General features: G+C 45.2%; 1 protein-coding gene across 1 annotated transcript; it reads left to right on the top strand.

Moving 5' to 3' along the window:
* The first annotated feature begins 288 nt into the window (after nucleotides 1-288).
* Nucleotides 289-23,365, top strand: LOC139570720 (suppressor of cytokine signaling 5-like). The gene is made up of 2 exons (XM_071392852.1): nucleotides 289-424; nucleotides 21,517-23,365. Exon 2 carries the CDS (start codon nucleotides 21,533-21,535, stop codon nucleotides 23,231-23,233), a length of 1,701 nt encoding a protein of 566 aa, XP_071248953.1. The 5' UTR covers nucleotides 289-424; nucleotides 21,517-21,532; the 3' UTR covers nucleotides 23,234-23,365.
* Nucleotides 23,366-25,139: the final 1,774 nt, after the last annotated feature.

Below are 25,139 nucleotides of genomic sequence, written 5' to 3' on the forward strand. Positions count from 1 at the left end.
TGATCGTCTACTCTGCTGTCATTGGCGATATGTAGTGTCTGTCATGCTGGGCCACTGGCATGGACTTTCCCTATCCGTATCCACTATCTGAAGTTCGCCGTTCTGCTTTACTCATTGGAGTTCCATGTTGCCATTCTCTACCCGTCTGCAATCTACTGAACGCCTCTTCTTTGCTCGGCTTTAACAGGAATGAATACCATGGCCGAAAAGAAGTGTCGGCCAAGAGACATTTTATAATTTTTAACATGTACATTGTCTTAGATATTTGATTAGAGAGACCATTCGGAATGAAATTGAAAACCGGCCGCATACATTTTTGTGTTTCATCGACACCGTGGAGTTCAAGGGGGATATGTGCCTGACTTATAGCCATTTTTTTGCAGACAAAGAGAGCTACTGAGTGCTGGTTATAAAAGACAAAAGGGTAAGTTGAGAATACTTATAACCACGACTAATTAAAGAATACATGTGAGCTATTTAGCTAGTTTCTATCGCAAGATAACAGTATTGTCTAGATACGTCTGTCTGTAATTTCGTGTCAGATTTGTTCATGCTAGCTAGCTAGCAGACCAACTCGATGTTGAAGCTCATGTTAGCATCATGCCAGCTAGATAGCTAGCCACCGTTATTTGGGAAATACAGCGCTTTTTTTGGGGGGGGGGGGGGGGATCTGTCGGTGAAGTTTATTTTTGTATAGTAACGTTACCATTGACCTAGCAAGGTATATTATCACAACTCCCACCTGTCTAACACCAATTCGTATTAGACAGCTCCTTACAGGTCATAATGTAATGATAACTATTGTCAATGTCCAGTGGTGGTAGTAGTTGGCTAGCTACAGTAACTAGCTAGTTTAGTTAGCTAGCTAGCCGGTGCTCTGACCGAGAATAGGCCTTGATTTGGCACTACTACACCCTTTTAAATGGCTCTCTCTCGCATGCAATGCTAAAATATTCGTTTGGCTGCCTAAATATTAGCATGTCCAATACTAATCTCACAATGTAACTAATGAATATTGTCTTGAAAATATTCATCAGTAATGTTGGTAGTTAGTTAGCTAGGTTATAGCCTAGCTAGCTACGTTACCTCACCAATGCAATGAATGTTCCAAATTATAGTTACGTTATAGCTGATTTCGTTCTGTGCATGCACCATACTCTAATGCTATTATGAAATATTTCACTTCGTCCTTATATAAAAACAATGAATGGAGTCAATCCAAGAATACCAGCCTTGCTAATTGTTTCCTTATGTGTCCCAGGTATGCCTTCCACCATTGTCAATTAGCAACCTTAAACGTGATTTATTGTAGGGCTAGCCTATCCCAAGGCTATACTGGCATATTATTTAAGATAAGTCAACTTTATTGTTCATTACGTTTGCACAGAATGGGAATGTATTTGCCTCTCTGGCCTACAGTAAAACGATAGAACGGACATTAAACATGTACATGTCAGTTAATCAGTCTTATTTAGGATTGTCACTGCAGAGGGGCTAAAATATTTTATTAGTCCATTCTTCCTTGCCTTTTAGTCTCTGACCTGACAGCAGCATTGCGAAGGATGCCTGCAGTAGGTGGGTGGTGTTGTTGAGCACCTGGAGTTCTTTCCTGGCGATGTTCTGTGTGTACACTTATTGGAATTGTGGCTGTTTCCTGACGACTGTTGTACTGACCTGATTGACGACTTGTGCCAGTTTACGCCTCTTCCTGACTGAGAACACTCTCGTTCAGAAGTGAGAACACTCTCGATCAGTGATCTGTAAACCATAGTCAGTGTGTGTTTTGCTTTCTTTAACTTTTTAGCTGCCTTTTTTATTTATTTATTTCACCTTTATTTAACCAGGTAGGCTAGTTGAGAACAAGTTCTCATTTACAACTGAGTCGGAAGATTGTTTTCCTTGAGCTTGTTTGTGGTCAAAATCAAAAGTAACAGTCAGTATCTGGTGTGGCCACCAGCTGCATTAAGTACTGCAGTGCATCTCCTCCTCATGGACTGCACCAGATTTGCCAGTTCTTGCTGTGAGATGTTACCCCACTCTTCCTCCAAGGCACTTGCAAGTTCCCGGACATTTCTGGGGGGAATGGCCCTAGCCCTCACCCTCCGTTCCAACAGGTCCCAGACGTGCTCAATGGGATTGAGATCCGGGCTCTTTGCTGGCCATGGCAGAACACGGACATTCCTGTCTTGCAGGAAATCACGCACAGAACGAGCAGTATGGCTGGTGGAATTGTCATGCTGGAGGGTCATGTCATGATGAGCTTGCAGGAAGGGTACCACATGAGGGAGGAGGATGTCTTCCCTGTAACGCACAGCATTGAGATTGCCTGCAATGACAACAAGCTCAGTCCGATGATGCTGTGACACACCGCCCCAGACCATGACGGACCTTCCACCTCCAAATCGATCCCGCTCCAGAGTACAGGCCTTGGTGTAACGCTCATTGCTTTGACGATAAATGCGAATCTGACCATCACCTCTGGTGAGACACAATCGCGACTCGTCAGTGAAGAGCACTTTTTGCCAGTCCTGTCTGGTCCAGCGATGGTGAATTTGTGCACATAGGTGACGTTGTTGCCGGGGATTTGTCTGGTGAGGACCTGCCTTACAACAGGCCTACAAGTCCTCAGTCCAGCCTCTCTCAGCCTATTGCGGACAGTCTGAGCATTGATGGAGGGACTGTGCATTCCTGGTGTAACTCGAGCAGTTGTTGTTGCCATCCTGTACCTGTCCCGCAGGTGTGATGTTCGGATGTACCGATCCTGTGGAGGTGTTACATGTGGTCTGCCACTGCGAGGGTGATCAACTGTCCGTCATGTCTCCCTGTTGCGATGTCTTAGGCATCTCACAGTACGGACATTGCAATTTATTGCCCTTGCCACGTCTGCAGTCCTCATGCCTCCTTGCAGCATGCCTCAGTCATGTTCACACAGATGAGCAGGGACCATGAACATCTTTCTTTTGGTGTTTTTCAGAGTCAGTAGAAAGGCCTCTTTAGTGTCCTAAGTTTTAATGACTGTGACCTTAATTGCCTACCGTATGTAAGCTTTCAGTGTCTTAACGACCGTTCCACAGGTGCATGTTCATTAATTGTTTATGGTTCATTGAACAAGCATGGGAAACAGTGTTTAAACCCTTTACAATGAAGATCTGCAAAGTTATTTGGATTTTTACAAATTATCTTTTGAAAGACAGGGTCCTGAAAAAGGGACCTTTTTTTGCTGAGTTTATATCTGAAGTAACACGATCCATCCATAATGGTCTTATATGGGCTGTTGGTGTGTATTATGTGAAATTGGGTTGCTCAGTGTCATTTGGCAAAGCAGGAATTTCAGATTGCTGCCGTTTTAGTTGTGTTAAGAGGGTGTTTGTTGTGTTGTCAGTTTGTCGTCGCCTCAATAGGTTGATCTCTGCAACCCCCTCTCCCTTTCATAGGCTAGGCCTACATCTTAGCTTTGCATTGAATACACTGAGATGCTGCACAGAGAGGTTTGCATTTACAGTGCATTCAAAAGTATTCAGACACCTTGACTTTTTCCACATTTTGTTACGTTACAGCCATATTCTAAAATGGATTCAATAACTTTTCCCCCTCATCAATCTACACACAATACCCCATAATGACAGTGAAAACCGGTTTTTAGAATTTTTTGCAAATGTATTTAAAAAATTGAATTATTTTACTTATTTACATAAGTATTCACACCCTTTGCAATGAGACTTAATTGACATCAGGTGCATCCTGCTTCCATTGATCATTCTTCTACAACTTGATTGGAGTCCACCTGTGGTAAATTCAATTGATTGGACATGATTTGGAAAGGCACACCTTTCTATGTAAGGTCCCACAGTTGACAGTGCATGTCAGCGCATAACCAAGCCTTGAGGTCGAATTGTCCGTAGAGCTCCGAGACAGGATTGTGTCGAGGCACAGAGTTGGGAAGGGTACCAAAACATTCCTGCTGCATTGAATGTCCAAGAACACAGTGGCCTCCATCATTCTTAAATGGGAAAACATTTGGATCCACGAAGTTTCTTCCTAGAGCTGGCCGCCCGGCCAAACTGAGCAATCAGGGGAGAAGGGCCTTGGTCAGGGTGGTCACTCTGACAGAACTCCAGAGTTCCTCTGGAGATGGCAGAACCTTCCAGAAGGACAACCATCTGTGCAGCACTCCTCCAATCAGATCTTTATGGTAGAGTGGCCAGACGGAAGCCACACCTCAGTAAAAGGCACATGACAGCCTGCTTGGAGTTTGCCAAAAGGCAGCTAAAGATTCTCAGACCGTGATCAAGCAAGATTCTCTGCTCTGATGAAACCAAGATTGAACTCTTTGGCCTGAATGCCAAGCATCACTTCTGGAGAGAACCTGGTGCCATCCCTACGGTGAAGCATGTTGGTTGCAGCATCATGCTGTGGGGATGTTTTTCAGCGGCAGGGACTGGGAGACTAGTCAGGATCGAGGGGACAAATGGATGGAGCAAAGTACAGAGATCCTTGATGAAAACCTGCTCAGGACCTCAGATTGGGGAGAAGGTTCACCTTCCAACAGGAGAACGACCATAAGCACACAGCCAAGACAACACAGGAATGGCTTCGGGACAAGTCTCAATGTCCTTGAGTGGCCCAGCCAGAGGCAGGACTTTGAACCTGATTGAACATCTCTGGAGAGACTTGACAATAGTTGTGCACCGACGCTCCCCATCCAACCTGACAGAGCTTGTGAGGATCTGCAGAGAAGAATGGGTGAATCTCTCCAAACACAGGTGTGCCAAGTTTGTATCGTCATACCCAAGACGACGCAAATCAAATCAAATCAAATCAAATTTTATTAGTCACATACACATGGTTAGCAGATGTTAATGCGAGTGTAGCGAAATGCTTGTGCTTCTAGTTCCGACAATGCAGTAATAACCAACAGTAATCTAACCTAACAATTCCACACTACTACCTTACACACACACACAAGTGTAAAGGGATAAAGAATATGTACATAAAGATATATGGATGAGTGGTGGTACAGAACGGCATGGCAGATGCAGTAGATGGTATAGAGTACGGTATATACATATGAGATGAGTACTGTAGGGTATGTAAACATAAAGTGGCATAGTTTAAAGTGGCTAGTGGTACATGTATTGCATAAAGATGGCAAGATGCAGTAGATGATATAGAGTACAGTATATATACATATGAGATGGGTAATGTAGGGTATGTAAACATTGTATTAAGTGGCATTGCTTAAAGTGGCTAGTGGTACATTTTTACATAATTTCCATCAATTCCCATTTTTAAAGTGGCTGGAGTTGAGTCAGTATGTTGGCAGCGGCCGCTAAATGTTAGTGGTGGCTGTTTAACAGTCTGATGGCCTTGAGATAGAAGCTGTTTTTCAGTCTCTCGGTCCCTGCTTTGATGCACCTGTACTGACCTCGCCTTCTGGATGATAGCGGGGTGAACAGGCAGTGGCTTGGGTGGTTGTTGTCCTTGATGATCTTTATGGCCTTCCTGTGACATCGGGTGGTGTAGGTGTCCTGGAGGGCAGGTAGTTTGCCCCTGGTGATGCGTTCTGCAGACCTCACTACCCTCTGGAGAGCCTTACGGTTGTGGGCGGAGCAGTTGCCGTACCAGGCGGTGATACAGCCCGACAGGATGCTCTCGATTGTGCATCTGTAGAAGTTTGTGAGTGCTTTTGGTGACAAGCCGAATTTCTTCAGCCTCCTGAGGTTGAAGAGGCGCTGCTGCGCCTTCTTCACAACGCTGTCTGTGTGGGTGGACCAGTTCAGTTTGTCCGTGATGTGTACACCGAGGAACTTAAAACTTTCCACCTTCTCCACTACTGACCCGTCGATGTGGATAGGGGGGTGCTCCCTCTGCTGTTTCCTGAAGTCCACAATCATCTCCTTTGTTTTGTTGACGTTGAGTATGAGGTTATTTTCCTGACACCACACTCCGAGGGCCCTCACCTCCTCCCTGTAGGCCGTCTCGTCGTTGTTGGTGATCAAGCCTACCACTGTAGTGTCATCCGCAAACTTGATGATTGAGTTGGAGGCGTGCATGGCCACGCAGTCGTGGGTGAACAGGGAGTACAGGAGAGGGCTCAGAACGCACCCTTGTGGGGCCCCAGTGTTGAGGATCAGCGGGGTGGAGATGTTGTTACCTACCCTCACCACCTGGGGGCGGCCCGTCAGGAAGTCCAGGACCCAGTTGCACAGGGCGGGGTCGAGACCCAGGGTCTCGAGCTTGATGACGAGTTTGGAGGGTACTATGGTGTTAAATGCTGAGCTGTAATCGATGAACAGCATTCTCACATGGGTATTCCTCTTGTCCAGATGGGTTAGGGCAGTGTGCAGTGTGGTTGCGATTGCGTCGTCTGTGGACCTATTGGGTCGGTAAGCAAATTGGAGTGGGTCTAGGGTGTCCGGTAGGGTGGAGGTGATATGGTCCTTGACTAGTCTCTCAAAGCACTTCATGATGACGGAAGTGAGTGCTACGGGGCGGTAGTCGTTTAGCTCAGTTACCTTAGCTTTCTTGGGAACAGGAACAATGGTGGCCCTCTTGAAGCATGTGGGAACAGCAGACTGGGATAAGGATTGATTGAATATGTCCGTAAACACACCAGCCAGCTGGTCTGCGCATGCTCTGAGGACGCGGCTGGGAATGCCGTCTGGGCCTGCAGCCTTGCGAGGGTTAACACGTTTAAATGTTTTACTCACCTCGGCTGCAGTGAAGGAGAGCCCGCAGGTTTTGGTAGGGGGCCGTTTCAGTGGCACTGTATTGTCCTCAAAGCGGGCAAAAAAGTTGTTTAGCCTGTCTGGGAGCAAGACATCCTGGTCCTCGACGGGGCTGGTTTTCTTTTTGTAATCCGTGATTGACTGTAGACCCTGCCACATACCTCTTGTGTCTGAGCTGTTGAATTTCGACTCGATTTTGTCTCTGTACTGAGACTTGGCCTGTTTGATTGCCTTGCGGAGAGAATAGCTACACTGTTTGTATTCGGTCATGCTTCCGGTCACCTTGCCCTGGTTAAAAGCAGTGGTTCGCGCTTTCAGTTTCACGCGAATGCTGCCGTCAATCCACGGTTTCTGGTTTGGGAATGTTTTTATCGTTGCTGTGGGTACGACATCGTCAATGCACTTCCTAATGAACTCGCTCACCGAATCAGCATATTCGTCAATATTGTTGTTGGACGCGATGAATCGCTGCCAAAGGGGCTTCAGCAAAGTACTGAGTAAATGGTCTGAATACTTATGTCAATGTGATATTTCTTATTATTATTGATTTATTTTTCTTTTAAAAACCTGTTTTTTGCTTTGTCATTGGGTATTGTGTGTAGATCAAGAGGAATAATTTAATCCATTTTAGAATAAGGCTGTAACAAAGTGGAGGGGTCTGAAGACTTTCCGAATGCACTGTAGGCCTACTACTTGTCTGCTAGTGATCTTTCTATACCAGTCTCACATCTGCATTATTATTTGGGTGCTGCGTTTGGAACGCTCACTCAAGTCTTTTTGATGCCTAATCAGAATGCAGCCATGCTAATGTGGACACAGGATGGACAGCCTAACCACAGTATCTTATAGGCTACCCTGTGTAGAAGCAGTAAGCAGATGTGGGCCTCACTACTCTTAGACCTGGAAAACTGTGGTTTTCATTACAGTGTTGTGGCAGTGCATTTAGCCTATGCTACATCCCATATCCTAGTGCCCACCACCGCCTTATCATTCTGAAACAACGTAGCCTTTAATTCTCAATCAAATGTAGGCTATGTGCCAGGCATTGCGTGCGGGCACTAGCCAAAATTCAGATTCCTCACCGGCCCAACATAACCACTGTTAAAGTTGCACAATCACAATATTTATTTCTGTGTAAAACAACACATGGTCTAGCTATTCTTGGGCACAATTTTAAAGCTGGTTTTGGAAAGTAAATCCTCCAATGCTTCTTGTCTTGTAAACAAACTTTTCTTTGTTTGTTTTCGTGGACGTGATTAGCCTTTGTCAGGATGAAGTCCGCCAACCCACATGGAAAAACATGGCCCCCTTTTAAGATGGTTTGATATTGCTTCATATTACCAACCAGTCCATCGGGAGGGAAATGTGTGAACAAACGAAAATAGCAAACAGCTTTATGCTAGTTCTCATGCACTTTTCTCCTATTAAGTGTGTTTGCTGAACACTGCATTGTCCAGTAGACTCGAGTTCTTTATTTCACCACCACCTTGTGTGTGTGAAGAAAAGCCTAATTCAGGAAACTGTTCCCAGTCAGTCTCTGTGTATGGAGTTGAACTATACGTGCAAGCAGAGTACTCTGCATAGATTAGCTCACACGAGCTACCCATGCGCGTACAGTACAGTATGTTCATAGTTAGTCTTGCTGTGAGTATGATGAAGCTTGCCTTGGTTGGTTGACTGTTATAATGGAAGTAATCGAGGCCACCCCTAGTTTGAAATTATTGTGGGGGAATTTCTGTGCCTATCAGAACCTAGTGTATACGTGAATGACCTTGCTGTTTGAATTGGATTGGCCTAAATCCTTATATTAACTGTACACTTTATGGGATAGTGATTTTTTTTTTTCTTCCATGAGGCTCATGACAATCGTGATGGATAGGTTAATGCAATTGAAAATGCCTTCTAACCAGACCCGCACGGAATCTGCGCTTGCAGAATTCCGCTGAAAATCTGTGGAATTTCAAAGAGAATGCATACGATTCTAAATCTAAAAATAAGCTGCCAACTGATGCCAAAGTGAAATAACATGTACTTGTTGTATAATCTACACTTTGTCCTCTGTTTTCATTGATATATTTGAATCACTGAAAAGTGTTGCCAGAGGTGTAGCTCCTCCCCTGTGTGAGAGGTGCAGGGTGCATACAGCACGGTGAGTGAATGACAGCTGTCTGAGGAGAGAAGTATCTAAAAATGGCATCAAACAGCGGTGGAGCACCTGAGGTCACTCCGACACAAGAAGAAGAGGGGCTAGTGGAACAGGTAAGCATTCTGATGCTTTAGCTAACTAGTAGGTTTGCTCTAGCTAGCTAATATCTGTTCTTGACAATTACGGTTTTGTCTATCTACATAGTGGCAAGTTACCTAGCTAACATTATCCTTGCACACTTCCCACCTTTGTCACATCAGCTCCATCACATCATTTATGCTTTCTAGCTAACTTAACATTTCCTTAGCTATCTCCACCACAGCACTCTGGCTGTCAAAACAAGTGACAAGTTTAGGAATTACAAAAGCAAGTCACAAGACATATTTTGACTTTTTGTGACTTTTTTGTTGTTGTTTACTATCATTGTTTGAAAATCTTCAAGCGAGAGTGTGCTTAGCTTCAAAGCTTGATACCTACTGTAGGCCTGCTATTGAACTCAACCTGAAATCTTAATTTACCAAATGTAACCGTTCTTTTTTTTTTTTTTTTTTGTCCAAACAAGAACACGGACCCTGGCTAATATCTGGCAAAGACCCCCTCCACAACTGAGAGAAAGGAGTTCATCTTGGACTTCAAGAACATTCATCAAAGCAGACCATACAGTGCATTGGGAAATACTTATGTAAATAAGATATTTCTGTTTTTTATTTTTAATACATTTGCCCACTATTTACATCGGCCGCATGCTTCTCACCCGAAACCGTTTGTGGATATATTTACATTTTGTGACGTTTTGGAGATCCTTTAGGGTTTTGTCAGCGGTTTGGGCGTACACTTAAATTATTATATTTTTTTTGTTAAGAGTTCTAGCCAAAGTTTGGAAGCCGAAGTCTACGCCCCTTCGTCGATGATTGGTCAACTGTAGGAGTGATGTGAGTTTCTGCTTCTTGTCGACCCGAAACTCGGTGTGGATTCAACATGGCGAACGACAACTTTGAGCATCGATTGACCGAGGAGCTACAAAAGTACCTACACCAGTACAATTCTAGCCATACATTATATAAAGACCAGCATGTAAATGCCAATTCATGGAGGGAGATTGACGCTGGGGTCCGACCCGAACCCTTGTTCGATAAAGTGGGTTAGGGTTCAGGACAAGTTCGTCAAGGCAAAGAAAATAAACAAGGACCGCAGTAGAAATGTCGGTGGAAACTCCAGAAATTTTACTGCTTTCTTTTTCGGCATGGGAAGACTGAAAGCAGCATGGCATCTTCACCAAAGGATAGGGCATGTTGTATTTTCTATTGTAGCCATTGAAAAGAGCAGCCATGTTTTGCTAACAATAGCTAACCAGCTAGCTTAGGCTACTTGCAGCATACTCATGTAGGGAAAGCAAGCAAGCCAACCAACCTAACTTAAGATCTTTACTACTTTTGAGCAAACAAAATTTTGTCATAAAGAAATTCATAAGCTTTGGTAGCAAGGTCCAGCTAGTTGAGTAGCTAGGCCAGGCTTTCTCTACTCAAATGTTTGCAACATTATATAGTCTATTGTAGTCTCGGTTAATGATATTTGATGTTCATTCATGTTTTGGATATGTGTACTAAATAGCCCTCTACTTTATTTTCAACACAAACACCATTGAATGAAAACAGCACCTGGTTTTGTTCTCTGCGCCCCATCACTGCATGTTCACCGGCCCCAAGCACTACCTCTGCCCCCAGTACTGACTGGTGATCGGCTCTTAACCCATTTCCTGCAATGAGTTGCAGTGCAGAATTAGAAACAATATCCATGCTGGACCTGCAAAGCTCTGTCCTGGGCCCACCTCCAAGACCTCCACTGGCTTGCTCCTCATCGATGCCACAGAGCAGCAGGAGTGTGAGAAGGGAGAAAAGAGCTGCAGTCCTTGACACATCACTCTCAAAGGCATTGCAAATGTTTGAAGGCATATTTCAAGATTTGGAGAACGTCATGCACCGAGCCACCAGCTTCTCCCAGAGGTAAATAAATAATTTCAGACTTTACTCTGATCCCCCTTCCTCTGTTCTGTTCTTTTTCCTCATCTCCGCACCACACACGACTCTCCAGACACTCCTAATTTCCCTTCTCTTCTCATCCTCTCCACAGGGTGCTGGCACCTATAGCCGATTTCATCGATGAACTCCTCCTGTCAAAACTCCGGGACGAATTTGATCACCAGCTGCATAAGTTCGTGCATGACTTCAAGAAGAGGAGATGGACCGAACGACTGGGAACACTGTGAAATTAACAACCTGTTCTGTTGTTCAGACATCTCCGGAGTCAGACACTAGACCCTGTTTCATTTTATTCCATTGACACTTTTGTTATTTACATGTCTGTTCATAAGACACTTAAAAAAAAAATTGTACTATTGTTCCAATATATACATACAAACATACATACATACTTTTGTATGTATGTGAACACCCCTGCAAATTAGTAGATTCCGCTATTTGTCACACCCATTGCTGACAGGTGTATAAAATCAGGCACACAGCCTCCGTGGACAAACATTGGCAGTAGAATCTCCTTAATGAAGAGTTCAGCTACATTCAACTTGGCACTGTCATAGGATGTCACCTTTCCAACAAGTCAGTTCATCAAATTTCTACTCTACTAGAGTTGTACCGGTCAACTGGGCTCCCAAGTTTTGCAGCGGTCTAAGGCACTGCATCTCAGTGCTAGAGGTGTCACTACAGACCTTGGTTCGATTCCAGGCTGTATCACAACCGGCCATGATTGGGAGTCACATAGAGCGGCACACAATTGGCCCAACGTTGTTAGTTTGGCCGGTGTAGGCCGTCATTGTGAATAAGAATTTGTTCTTACCTGACTTGCCTAGTTAAATAAATAAACGATGTGCTGTTATTGTGAAGTGGAAACGTCTAGGAGCAGCAGCGGCTCAGCCGCAAAGTGGTAGGCCACACAAGCTCATAGAACGGCACCGCTGAAGCGCATAGCGCGTAAAAATTGTCTGTCCTCGGTTGCAACACTCACCACCATGTTCCAAACTGCCTCTGGAAGCAGTCGGCACAAGAACTGTTCATCGGGAACTTCATTTAAATGAGTTTCCATGGCTGAGCCCCCGCACGCACACAAGAGTAAGATCACCATGCACATTGGCTGGAGTGGTGTAAAGCTTGCCGCCATTGGACTCTGGAGCACTTGAAACGCGTTGTCTGGAGTGATGAATCGCGCTTCACCATCTGGCAGTCCTACAGACAAATCTGGGTTTGGCGAATGCCAGGAGAATGCTACCTGCCCCAATGCGTAGTGCCAACTATAAAGTTTGGTGGAGGAGGAATAATGGTCTGGGGTTGTTTTTCATGGTTCCGACTAGGCCCCTTAGTTCCAGTGAAGGGAAATCTTAACACTACAGCACACAATGACATACGAGACGATTCTGTGATTCCAACTTTGTGGCAACAGTTTGGGGAAGGCCCTTTCTTGTTTCAGCATGACAATGCTCCCGTGCACAAAGCGAGGTCCATAAAGAAATGGTTTTTCAAGAATGGTGTGGAAGAACTTGACACACCTGCACAGAGCCCTGACCTCAACCCCATCGAACACCTTTGGGATGAATTGGAATGCCGACTGCGAGCCAGGCCTAATCGCCCAACCTCACTAATGCTCGTGGCTTAATGGAAGCAAGTCCCCGCAGCAATGTTCCAACATCTAGTGGAAAGCGTTCCAAGAAGAGTGGAGGCTGTTATAGCAGCAAAGGGGGACCACCTCCATATTAATGCCCATGATTTTGGAATTTGATTTTCGACGAGCAGGTGTCCACACGCTTTTGGTCATGTAGTGTATTTACATCGCTTATAAATATGTATCTACACTCTTGGCACTTTACATTTGACCCTTTTTTTCAGACACTGTTGTACTGTTTGTCAGAAATATTTGTAACACTTATATTTTATTCCATACACTTGTTTACATGTCTGTTCTCAGAAAACAATTTTGTATTGCGTTTTACTTTCAGACGCAAGAATAAAGGTTTATCCGTGTGCTGAAAAAGCTCTGTTGGCATTTCTTCTCAATTCAAGGTGTTTCAATGCATTCTATTTGAAGCTGACAAACTACAGAAGAGCTCTGTGCCACAGAGTTTCTTCTACTTGTGGTGTAGTTCAATCTAATCTAAATTACTGCACGCTGAGAAGTCCCAGAATTAGGTTTCATTTTTATCAAGGTTAAAACTACTGGTTCACAGTGCACACAAAGAACTGAGTATTTGTGTCCTAGAATCCTTATCCTTGAAGCCGAATGCATGCTCTGACTCTCGGACAATGAGAGTAGTGTTAGTTCCAGGTACGCCCAGGTTTATTGAGATGGACTCCTGTGAATGAGAGGTAACGGGTGTCAGATATATACTGTACAAAAATATAAACGCCACTTGTGAGATTTTCTACGATTTTACTGAGTTACAGTTCATATAAGGAAATCAGTCAATGGAAATCAATTCACGAGGCCCTAATCTATGGATTACATGTCTGCAGGGGTGCTTCTATGAGTGGGCCTTGGATGGAATAGGCCCACCCACTGGGGAGCCAGGCCCACCCACTGGGGAGCCAGGCCCAGCCAATCAGAATGAGTTTTCCCCCACAAAAGGGCTGTATTACAGGCAGAAATACTCATCAGCATGAGATTTTTTTTAGTTGTGTAGTGGCAAAAATATATACTGTATACATTTGCGCCCATCTATGTGAACTAATCCATTGCAGAAGCAAAGACTAAAAGCCAAATCGAGCTCTGTACCGCATCGCCATGCACCTCCCAAATGTAACAATACGGAGGGCTCTAGAGCTCCGCATTGCCATGATTGGTGAGGGCACGTCGGGACGGTACATCCTGTATAAACACAAACTCACTTTCTTGACAACTTCCTTCACAACAGCTCTGTACTGTGCTCCACAAAGCGCAAGAAGTATGAATGCCCTGACTTCTGCAGAGGCCGTATCTCCGTAAATGCTGCATGGCCAATGCAGACGTCGGAATGACCGTGCAGTGCCCAGATGCAAAATGCACTTCTTTCTCCAGAATGTTCTCTCTCCCGCCAGTTTGTGCACATTGTTTCATAACTTTATTGTGTGCGTTTGATTGTTAGTGTATATCAATTCCCCATTACATACAGTGCCTTCGGAAAGTATCTAGACCCCTTGACTTTTTCCGCATTTTGTTAGGTTACAGCCTTATTCTGAAATGGATTTTTCTTTTCTTTTTATAAATAAAAAATCTTATCAATCTACACACAATACCCAATAATGACAATGCAAAAACAGGTATTAAAAATGTTTGCCAAAAGAAAGTATTAAGACCTTTTACTCAGTACTTTGTTGAAGCACCTTTGACAGTGATTACAGCCTCGAGTCTTCTTGGTTATGAAGCTACAAGCTTGGCACACCTGTATTTTGGGAGATTCACCCATTCTTCTCTGCAGATCCTCTCAAGCTCTGTCAGGTTGGATGGGGAGTGTTGATGCACAGGGCTTTTCAAGTCTCTCCAGAGATGTTTGATCGGGTTCAAGTTCGGGCTCTGGCTGGGCCACTCAAGGACATTGAGACTTGTCCCGAAGTCACTCCTGCGTTGTTTTGGCTGTGTGCTTAGGGTTGTTGTCTTGTTGGTAGGTGAACCTTCACCCAGTCTGAGGTCCTGAGCACTCGGGAGCAACTTTTCATTAAGGATCTCTCTGTACTTTGCTCCGTTCATTTTTGCTTTGATCCTGAGTAGTTTCCCAGTCCCTGCTGCTGTAAAACATCCCCACAGCATGATGCTGCCACCACCATGCTTTACCCTATGGATGTTGCCAGGTTTCATCCAGACGTGACGCTTGGCATTCAGGCCAAAGAGTTTTAATCTTGGTTTCCTCATTGTCTGAGGAGTCTTTATGTACCTTTTGGTAAACTCCAAGCGGGCTGTCGTGAGCATTTTACTGAGGAGTGGCTTCCGTCTGGCCACTACCATAAAGGCCTGATTGGTGGAGTGCTGCAGAGATGGTTGTCCTTCTGGAAGGTTATCCCATCTCCACAGAGGAGCTCTGACAGAGCGACCATCGGGTTCTTTTCTCCCTCGATTGCTCAGTTTGGCCGGGCGGCCAGCTGTAGGAAGGGTCTTGGTGGTTCCATTCCATTTAAGAATGATTGAAGCAAGGAACCAACTTTGTTCTTGGGGACCTTCAATGCTGCAGAAATGTTTTGGTACCCTTACCCAGATCTGTGCCTCGACACAATCCTGTCTCAGAGCTCTACGGACAATTCTTTCCACCTCATGGCTTAGTTTTTGCTCTGACATGCACTGTCAACTGTAGAACCTTATATAAACAGGTGTGTGCCTTTCCAAATCATGTCCAATCAATTGAATTTACCACAGGTGGACTACAATGAAGTTGTAGAAACTTTTCAAAGATGATCAATGGAAACAGAATGCACCTGAACTCCATTTCCAGTCTCATAGCAAAGGGTCTGAATACTTAATTTAATATATTTTTTTATACATTTCAAGAAATTTGGTTTTCACTTTGTCATTATGGGTATTGTGTGTAGATTGCCTGTTAATGTTTTTATTTAGTCCGTTTTAGATTAAGACTAATAAAATGTGGAAAAGGTCAAGGGGTCTGAATACTTTCCGAAGGCACTGTTTATATCACCAGTAGAACATTTTACTGTTAATTCCTTTAATTTCTGATCTATGTTTTTTTGGTTACGGTAATTTCTGTTAATGAATTCAATGTTATTTTTTTTATTTTACTGTTTTCATTGTCGGACTGGACATTGTTTGCATGGCACACAACCTATGCAACACTTGTGAGAAACAAGTTTTGGTTAATTTCATTCTATTTAGTTCTGTCAATTCAATTTAGTCATTGTGTTTTGTTTGGAGTGCTCCTGTCAATGTTGAGTAAGGCCGCACACCTGATTACACTTAGAAGTAGGTCTATAGACTACCTGGCCTGCGCGCAAATGAAGGCATATAAATTTGCCCCTTTGGGGATCTGATAGTATTTCTGATTGGCTTAACGCAACACCACTAATGAGCTGTGGAGCTTTTCAAAGTAATGTTTTCTTCACCTCAAACAGTAAGCAAACAAAGTCTGTTTTTACATCAATAGAGTGACTATAGTTCCTCAGTGTATTTAAAAAATCTTTCCAGCTCTCTCCCTTTCGATAACCACTCAATGTGAAAGGAAAAAATGTAATGCTCGGATCCAGTGGAAACGTCATAAAATAGGCCTACCTGATTACTTCTTACCAGTGCTTGACTTGGATTGAAATAGGTTTCGGTGCTCATTTTAGGTACTGGTACTGTTTATTTAGGTGCAATAGCTCCACAATGCTTTTGAGCTAGTATTCTATAAGAGGAACAGGAGCTTAAGCACTAGAAAATTTGAGGTGTCGGTACTCGGGTCCAGTGAGCTCCTGCCCAAGTCAAGCACTGCTTCTTATCCCTTGCACAAATAGCCTGTGTCTGTCCAGAGCTCACTGGGGCGGGAAGCTCTTGAGGAACCAGAATATTTTATACAATGTTGCAAGTTCGCTAGCTCAAGCTTCTGACCAAAGTTAATAGTTGATACAATGTTTCAAGTTTGTTGCAGACATGCCATGTGTAGTCAGTGATTTATTGGATATTTATTTTTATCAGGATATGTTCTACCTACAGGCTGCAATGTTTTTATTTGTAGGCTTTATGTAGGGTATTTTTACATAGTTGCAATGGCAATAGAAGTTACTTCTTGGGTTTGTATGATCTTCATTTAGATTTGGATAGCAGTTTGATTAACCATATGACAAAGATTGAGATATGAAGACATTATTATAAATGTTCCAACATCTAGTGGAAAGCCTTCCCATAAGAGTGAAGGCTGTTACAGCAGTAAAGGGGAGACCAACTCCATTTTAATGCCCATGATTTTGGAATGAGATGTTCGACAAGCAGGGAGCATGCGAGCACACTCGTTCGGTTAGGCTAGCCGACAGCCGAACTGAAGCACTTTAGCCTACCATGAGCAACCTTATGAGTTATGCTAAGTTTAGATCAGGGGTTCCCAAACTTTTTCGCTTCGTGACCCACCAGTTTTGAGGTGTCTTGAGTCGTGACCAGCATAAGGGTTGAGCGGTGAAAAAACATACAGACCAAAGAATAAGTAAAAAAAATATCTTGACAGCGGAGAGAAATTTTTCATTTTCAAAGCTAATCTCCTGCAATTCCGCACATCCTACCAAGGAGCTGAAATAAAAATTGTGGCGTTTTTAAACTAATTTCCTGCCATTCTACGCATTTTGATATGGCTAATGCCGTGTTCTTATGGTCAATTCTTATAACAATCAATGGGGGCCTGATTTTCTAGCTTTTATTTTGTTGATTTAAAATTCTGAAATATTATTGGCTATTATTGAAAAATGTATAGGTCTGTTATCTTTTCTACATGCATTCAATTTGGTTTGTTTACGTATTTTGACAATGTCGTCCCGCGACCCACAGTTTGGGAAGCACTGGCTTAGATGGTACGAGTTAGACAGCAAACCGGATGTCATTGTTTACAATGAGCACACGACGGTAAATGCTGTTGAGGCTGGCGGTGAATGCTGTCAACCGCCACGGTAGACGGGACTTGCCGCTTGAGTTAAAATATTTCAACTTTTGCCGTCTGCCGTAGCTTTGAAGTTCAACCGCATTTCGATTTGCACTGTTTGTTTACTGAAATCACCATAGCAACGCACACCGTCGTGCTTTTGTCGTTACCGTTGCCATCTTTCTTTCTTTCTTGGCCCGCTATGCCAGCTGGTATGACGGTGTTTGCGTCCCTCGTCTAAATGCAGAATTAGGCCTATGCTCATTACACAATGTCCACTGTTAGCTCTCTCCCCACTCGGATGTGGGTGTGTTGAATGTTTATGTTTTGTCGAATGCAACAATTATTTTGGCATTAAGAGGGATATAGCGATCAACGTCATAATGTATTAAGGATACCGGTATTTGTGCCCACCACTTCTGTCACGTGCATATATCACGAGAGTGATGTTCGCTGCATCTTCTACCAAACGTGACATATTAGTCATGTCTCGTGCCTCTGTCTTTAGAATACGTGACGTATGCAGTCATTTTGTCATGCCCACGCGACTTGGGTGCATGATGTGTTCCATCTTGGTCCGTTGGTTATTGTAAAAGAGAATGTGTTCTCAATGACTAGCCTGGTTAAATAAAGGTACAATTTTAAAGAAAGTCCTTGGTAAAAAAAGAAGAAGATGTTATTAAGAGAATTCCTCTGATTCTAGCTCAGTCTGAATGCCATGAGTTGTGTTAGTCAGTCATTGGCTGCTCTAGGCCAGGGGAGGATAGGCCTTGGTTAATCATTGTAATCAGTCGTGTGCTGAGTCTGGCTCTGATTCGTCGGGCATCTTAATATTCATTATCTCCAGCACAATACAGGTGGCTACATACACTGAGTGTACAAAACATTAGGAATACCTTCCTAATATTGAGTTGCACCCCCTTTTTCCATCAGAACAGCGTCAGTTCATCGGCCGATGGACTCTACAAGGTGTCAAGCTTTCCACAGGGATGCTGGCCCACGTTGACTCTAATGCTTCCCACAGTTGTGTCAAGTTGGCTAGATGTCCTTTGGGTGGTGGACCATTCTTGATACACACAGGGAAACTGTTGAGCGTGAAAAACACAGCAGCGTTGCAGTTCTTGACACACTCAAATTGGTGCATCTGGCACCTACTACCATACCCCGTTCAAAGGCACCTAAATATTTTGTCTTGCCCTTACACCCTCTGAATGGCGCACACACACAATCGATGTCTCAACCTGTCTCCCCTTCATCTACACTTATTTGAAGTGGATTTAACAGGTGACATCAATGGATTATAGAAAGAGCAAGTGTTCCTAATGTTTTGTTTTTAAGGTTTAAAAGATAAGGTCCTAAAAAATGTATTAGGTGACATCACAAGGTAGGATTAAAAGTAAGTTGCCCTTTAACTCAGTTGCAGCTGACCGTGCAAAATCCCTGTATGTCTATTGAAACAGGTTCCACTCTGCCTGTGTATTTCACTGTTGTAGCCAGCAAGGCCTAGTTATTGATGCTAGTACAGACTGTAGAGCCTGCTCTGCTTGGCTCATCTAACTGGGCCAACTATGTTATGTAACTGGGGCAACTATGTTATCTCTGCCAATGCAGGAGGGAGCCAGGGAGTACAACATGGCAGTTTGGAGAGCAAATGAGATCTCCCACTACTAGAGGTTTGAAGTCAATTAATGGGTTCAGTTGGAAGGAAATGCAGTGTTAAACAGATCCATTACCTTTGGTAAGGAGGGGAGAGAGCTGCCTGCCACAAGTTGAGGCTATTAGCCTAAACACGATCTTGGAGAAGCAAGCTATTTTGAAGGCAGTTTGGGGTCACTGCTCTCAAGAACCTAGTATAACACACACACACACACAAACCAATTAATCAGTGTGCATATGTGGGCTGGCTTTCTGTCTGCTGTCTACACTGTTGTGACAGGGAAAGTTCTTGGTCAGGTCCAGACTGGCTCTGTAATACAGTACATACCAGCAGATCAGCTTGGAGAAGGCAGATCCCTGGGTTCATTTATAGCCATGGCCTTGTCTCTGTATGTTTGCCTGGCAACTCCTCACTCACCGTAACACTCCAACTACCCCCCCCCCTCAATCACTCGCTCACTCGCTCTCACTCACACAAGAATCACCCAATTTCCCCCCCACGCCCGGCTTTTGTCTAGAGCAGTGGTTCCCAAACTTTTTATATTCCCGTACCCCTTCAAACATTCAACCTCCAGCTGTGTACCCCCTCTAGCATCAGGGTCAGCGCACTCAAATTTTGTTTTTTACCATCATTGTAAGCCTGCCACACACACACAATACAATACATTTATTAAACATAAGAATGAGTATGAGTTTTTGTCACAACCCGGCTCCTGGGAAGTGACAGAGCTCTTATAGGACCAGGGCACAAATAATAATAATATAATAATCAATAATTTTGCTCATTATTTAACCATCTTATATATAAAACCTTATTTGTTCATTGAAAATTGTGAATAACTCATCACAGGTAAATGAGAAGGGTGTGCTTGAAAGGATGCACACAACTCTGCAATGTTGGGTTGTATTGGAGAGAGTCTTAAATCATTTTCCACACACAGTGTGTGCCTGTATTTAGTTTTCATGCTAGTGAGGGCTGAGAATCCACTCTCACATAGGTACGTGGTTGCAAAGGGCATCAGTGTCTTAACAGTGCGATTTGCCAAGGCAGGATACTCTGAGGGCAGCCCAATCCAGAAATCTGGCAGTGGCTTCTGATTAAATTCAATTTTCACAGAACCGCTTGTTGCAATTTCGATGAAGCTCTCTTGTTCAGATATCGGTTAGTGGACTGGAGGCAAGGCATTGAAGGGATAATGAATCCAGTTGTTTGTGTCATCCGGTTCGGGAAAGTACCTGGGTAATTGCACACCCAACTCACACGGGTGTTTCGCTATATCACATTTGACATTGTCTGTAAGGTTGAGTTCATTTGCACACACAAAATTATACAATGATGGAAAGACCTGTGTTGTCCTTGTTAATGCAGACAGAGAAGAGCTCCAACTTCTTAATCATATCCTCAATTTTGTCCCGCACATTGAATATAGTTGAGGAGAGTCCCTGTAATCCTAGATTCAGATCATTCAGGAGAGAAAAAACATCACCCAGACAGGCCAGTCGTGTGAGAAACTCATCATGCAAACTGTCAGACAAGGGAAATTTATGGTTAGTAAAGAAAACTTTAAGCTCTCAATTTTAATACAACGTGTCAATACTTTGCCCCTTGATAACCAGCCCACTTCTGTATGTTATAAAAGCGTTACATATCATTGCATAGTCCAGAAAATACACGAGAGTTCAGGGGCTTTGCTTTAACAAAGTTAACCATTTTCACTTTAGTGTCCAAAACGTCTTTCAAGCTGTCAGACATTCCCTCGGCAGCAAGAGCCTCTCGGTGGATGCTGCAGTGTACCCAAGTGGTGTCGGGAGCAACTGCTTGCACGCGTTACCACTCCACTATGTCTCCCTGTCATGGCTTTTGCGCCATCAGTACAGATGGCAACATGAGCAGCAGCTACGTTTGGCTACATACGGACCATGAGTGGAATTCCCGCGAGAGAGTAACGGTTAATGTGATTGGATGTTAGTTATTTGACTAGGCTACCTGTATTTGACATTGTGTTGTTATTTCGTTGAACACTAGATGGTTTCATTTTATTTTTGGCAGTGAAACGAGGCTATTCAGGCAACAACAAAAAAACTCGCCCAAATGTATACCCCTGTTTTAAAATATAAATGGACTGTTTGAAAACATTTTTATTTGCCGTACCCCAGACGGCATTGCAGGGGTACGCGCGATGATCAATAGGATCACTACCATTTTGAATTTGCAGAATTACTACATTGTCTAGGCCTAACAAAATGTTAAGGGGTTTCATTCTGCAATTGTTAATGTAGGTCATGTATTGTTTAGTAATGTAGGTCATTTATTGTTTAGTAATGTAGGTCATGTATTGTGTGAGATTCCTGTACCCTACGATTGGTCTAATCTGATATGTGTTCATGTCTGGCAGGGCTTGGTCACTATCCATGGAAAAAGTGGGCAAGATGTGGAGCAACCTGAGGAGCCGATGCCAGACCCTCTTCCACAGCGACAGTGCGGGACCCAGTACAGAGAACAGCGTGGTGGAAGAGGACGGTATGAACTGTGTGGCGGACCTGGGACGGGGAGGCACTTCAGGCGAGGCCCAGGTATCTCGGGCCTCCAGCCTTTCCCGAAGCCTCTTGCCGCTTCCCGGGGTTACTGGAGGGCGACGTCACAACTGTGTGTCAGACATCCCCCAGATGGTAGAGAGAACCACAGACAGAAAAGACAATGAGGAAGCGAGGGGGGTTCCTGGGGGAGTCCCTATAGGCCGGAGAGACTCGTACTCGCGCCATGCACCTTGGGGGGGCAAGAAAAAACACTCATGTTCCACTAAGACCCAGAGCTCCATGGATACAGACAGGCGGTCGGGGCGCACGCGCGGTGCCGCTGGGCGAAAGGAGCGTCGCTACGGGGTCAACTCCATCCAGGAGATGGATGACTCTGGAGACGGGGGGCGTAGTCTGAGCACCCGCTCCCTGCGCCAGCGGCTTAGCGACACAGTGGGCCTGTGTCTCCCCCTTTCCCCCCGCCGCCGCTCGCTCTCCTCCTTCCAAACCCCCACCATCTCCAAGCGCAAGATCCACCTGACAGAGCTGATGCTGGAGACCTGTCCCTTCCCCCAGGGCTCGGACCTGGCCAACAAGTGGCACCTGATCAAGCAGCACACAGCGCCCGTCAGCCCGCATTCCTCCACGGCTCTGCTAGACGCCTTTGACCCGGTCCACCCCTCCCCCGAGGACGAGGAGGAGCGTCTGCGCGAACGCCGCAGGCTCAGCATTGAGGAGGGAGTGGACCCCCCACCCAACGCCCAGATCCACACCCTGGAGGCCTTGGCGCAGTGCTCCTCTCTGTACAAACTGGGACCAAAGATGGCCCCCGGCATTGCAGAGGCCTCTGGGGAGGGCACGACAGCCAGCTGCTCAGGAGGGGCGGCTGGGTCATCGTGCTCGTCGGTGCAGGTGCTCGGAGGGGCTACAGCCCAGCTGGCTGACTGCGACTCGGAGGAGGACTCCACCACCCTTTGCCTGCAGGCCCGGAGGCCTAAGCAACGCCACACGTCCGGGGATGGCCATCTGAGCCGCAACCAGTCTGGGCCCTGGAAGGTGCACACCCAGATCGACTACATCCACTGCCTGGTACCGGACCTGCTTCAGATCACTGCGCTGCCCTGCTACTGGGGCGTGATGGACCGCTACGAGGCAGAGGCTCTGCTGGATGGCCGGCCCGAGGGCACCTTCCTGTTGCGCGACTCGGCCCAGGAGGACTACCTGTTCTCGGTCAGCTTCCGTCGCTACAACCGATCGCTGCACGCCCGCATCGAGCAGTGGAACCACAACTTCAGCTTCGACGCCCACGACCCCTGCGTGTTCCACTCGTCCACCGTCACGGGCCTACTGGAGCACTACAAGGACCCCAGTGCCTGCATGTTCTTTGAGCCGCTGCTCACGGCAGCTCTCCACCGGACCTTCCCCTTCGGCTTGCAGCACCTAGCCCGCGCTGCCATCTGCCGCCGGACCACGTACGACGGCATCGGCGCCCTGCCGCTGCCCCCGGCCCTGCAGGACTTCCTCAAGGAGTATCACTACAAACAGAAAGTGCGCGTGCGCTGGCTGGAGAGGGAGCCGCCACTCAAGGTCAAATAGAGGGCGGTATCTGGCGGCCTGTGCGCCGCGGACGGAGTTGAAACAGAAAAATCCCTGCCAATCAGGAGAGGCCATACTGAATGAACATAGCGCTACTCAGTCAGGCAAGGAGGGGTAACTGGAGAAACAAGGAGTTAGGTGAAGTGAGCGATCCAAGATTCACTCTAATCTCGTTATTGTTTTAGTTATCATTTACATCACTTGGGGATACATATGTATCATTATATTCAGTATAATGCTGTCTGGCAAGCACACATGTTTTTAATGTTGAACAGGTTCTGAAAGGGAGAGCACAAGCCTTCATGCTTTGTGTCCCTCTCGCCTCTTTCATTCTGTCAAGTGTCTGCCTGATCCCACAGCATGAGCTGCTTGCATGCCCCCCCTCATCCCCCCCAGTCTCTATCTAGGCCCACATGGTTAGCTAGCTATGTTGTACAGTTCACTCGTGCTTTCTATCCTTCCCTTTCCATTTTCTTGATCAAGCGACTATACTGCCTGGCGGGCATCGTTAGGCCTCAGGTGTAATGTTAATCATCGCTCTCCTGGGGGTGGGGTTGCTGCAACTACAACTCCTGCTGCGAGTAAGTTAGGGCCCGTTTTGTCCTACAGACACGCACCCCGACGATTTTTTTTTAAAGGTGCTGTTTAGAGGTTCTGTCCTGTAGGTCTTCACCCCAAGGGCAACGCGGAACGTGGCCACGTCCAAGGGTGCTGCTACTACATCCTGCTTCCGTACACCTATAGGGAGCAGGGCATACTCAGGAGTGGGTGTGGTTACAGCGACTCCTGGGCTTTTTGATATCCTCACTGTGATTTCTCTAAGCATGAATCATCGGCTCCCACCACTACTGTGTTGCCACAGAAGTGCGGTTCTTATAATGGAACAATACTAACAATATTTGTCCTGGTTGTTTTCTCACGTCTGTCAGTGGCTCGAACTGGCAACAGAGCAGGCACTTTAACTTGGTCTGGTTTGTTTCTGGTACTGTGTTCTGCCTTCATGGTGTCACACTGTGCCATCCTCAGGGTTAAGTTGTTATAATTCAGGCCCATTGTTAGGTCAACAATTGAGCCCAATGGTAGAGCGAATGCCAAGAGTGTGTAAATATGTTATCAAGGCAAAGGGTGGCTACTTTGAAGGATCGCAAATATTAAATGTATTTAGATTAGGTTACTACATGTCGGTGACAGCCGTGCGGCCCAAGTAGGCAAGATTTTGTAGATTTTGTCTTCAGTCTCAAAAACCTGTCTGGGACAGCTAAATTGTGGCCAAAATCGTGTAGTGTACACCCAGCTTAACCTAACTAAACTGACCAAGACGTTACTCAAAAAACATGTATATCTCTTACATAATTCTACCCAAAAACATTGACAATTTCTCACCCAGAGGCGTATGGGCTATTTAGGTATGCGCTGATGCCACCCAGTGATAAGCAGTAGGCCTACCCAGTTTATCAAAAGCAGGGGGCGCAAAATGTTGTCCATGCCCAGCGCGCTTCACCGGTGCAGCACTCCACCAATGTTCAGTCAAAAAAGTATCCAACATAAATCGCGTAGCCAATCGTAGAAAGTGGCGTTTTCTGTAGCCTACATGCTGGAGATCAAATGTATGTCAATGGCATGAGACGGACACGTTACTCTATGCAGGTTTCTCCGATCAAATAGCCTAACCTAAATGGCGCACAATCACATGAAAAAAAACGCTCGTCGACGTATGACATGTTAACAAACAACATTTCCAAAAACGGGACGAGTCAAAGTAAAATGGACAATATCTGGAAAGGAAAATCAAGCTACTCACAGCTAATGTCCGGGAGTTTCACCCCTTAGGCTAAATTTACATGATAATCAGCGATTTTCACGTTTGTATTCATCCGTTTTTTTGGATGAGCTGCATCATAGCGAA

Source organism: Salvelinus alpinus, chromosome 3, assembly GCF_045679555.1.
Source record: "Salvelinus alpinus chromosome 3, SLU_Salpinus.1, whole genome shotgun sequence".
NCBI lineage: Eukaryota > Metazoa > Chordata > Actinopteri > Salmoniformes > Salmonidae > Salvelinus > Salvelinus alpinus.

Bases quoted from the DNA above. Each gene is read 5' to 3' on its own strand.
- LOC139570720 (XM_071392852.1), top strand. From the start codon at position 21,533: ATGGAAAAAGTGGGCAAGATGTGGAGCAACCTGAGGAGCCGATGCCAG.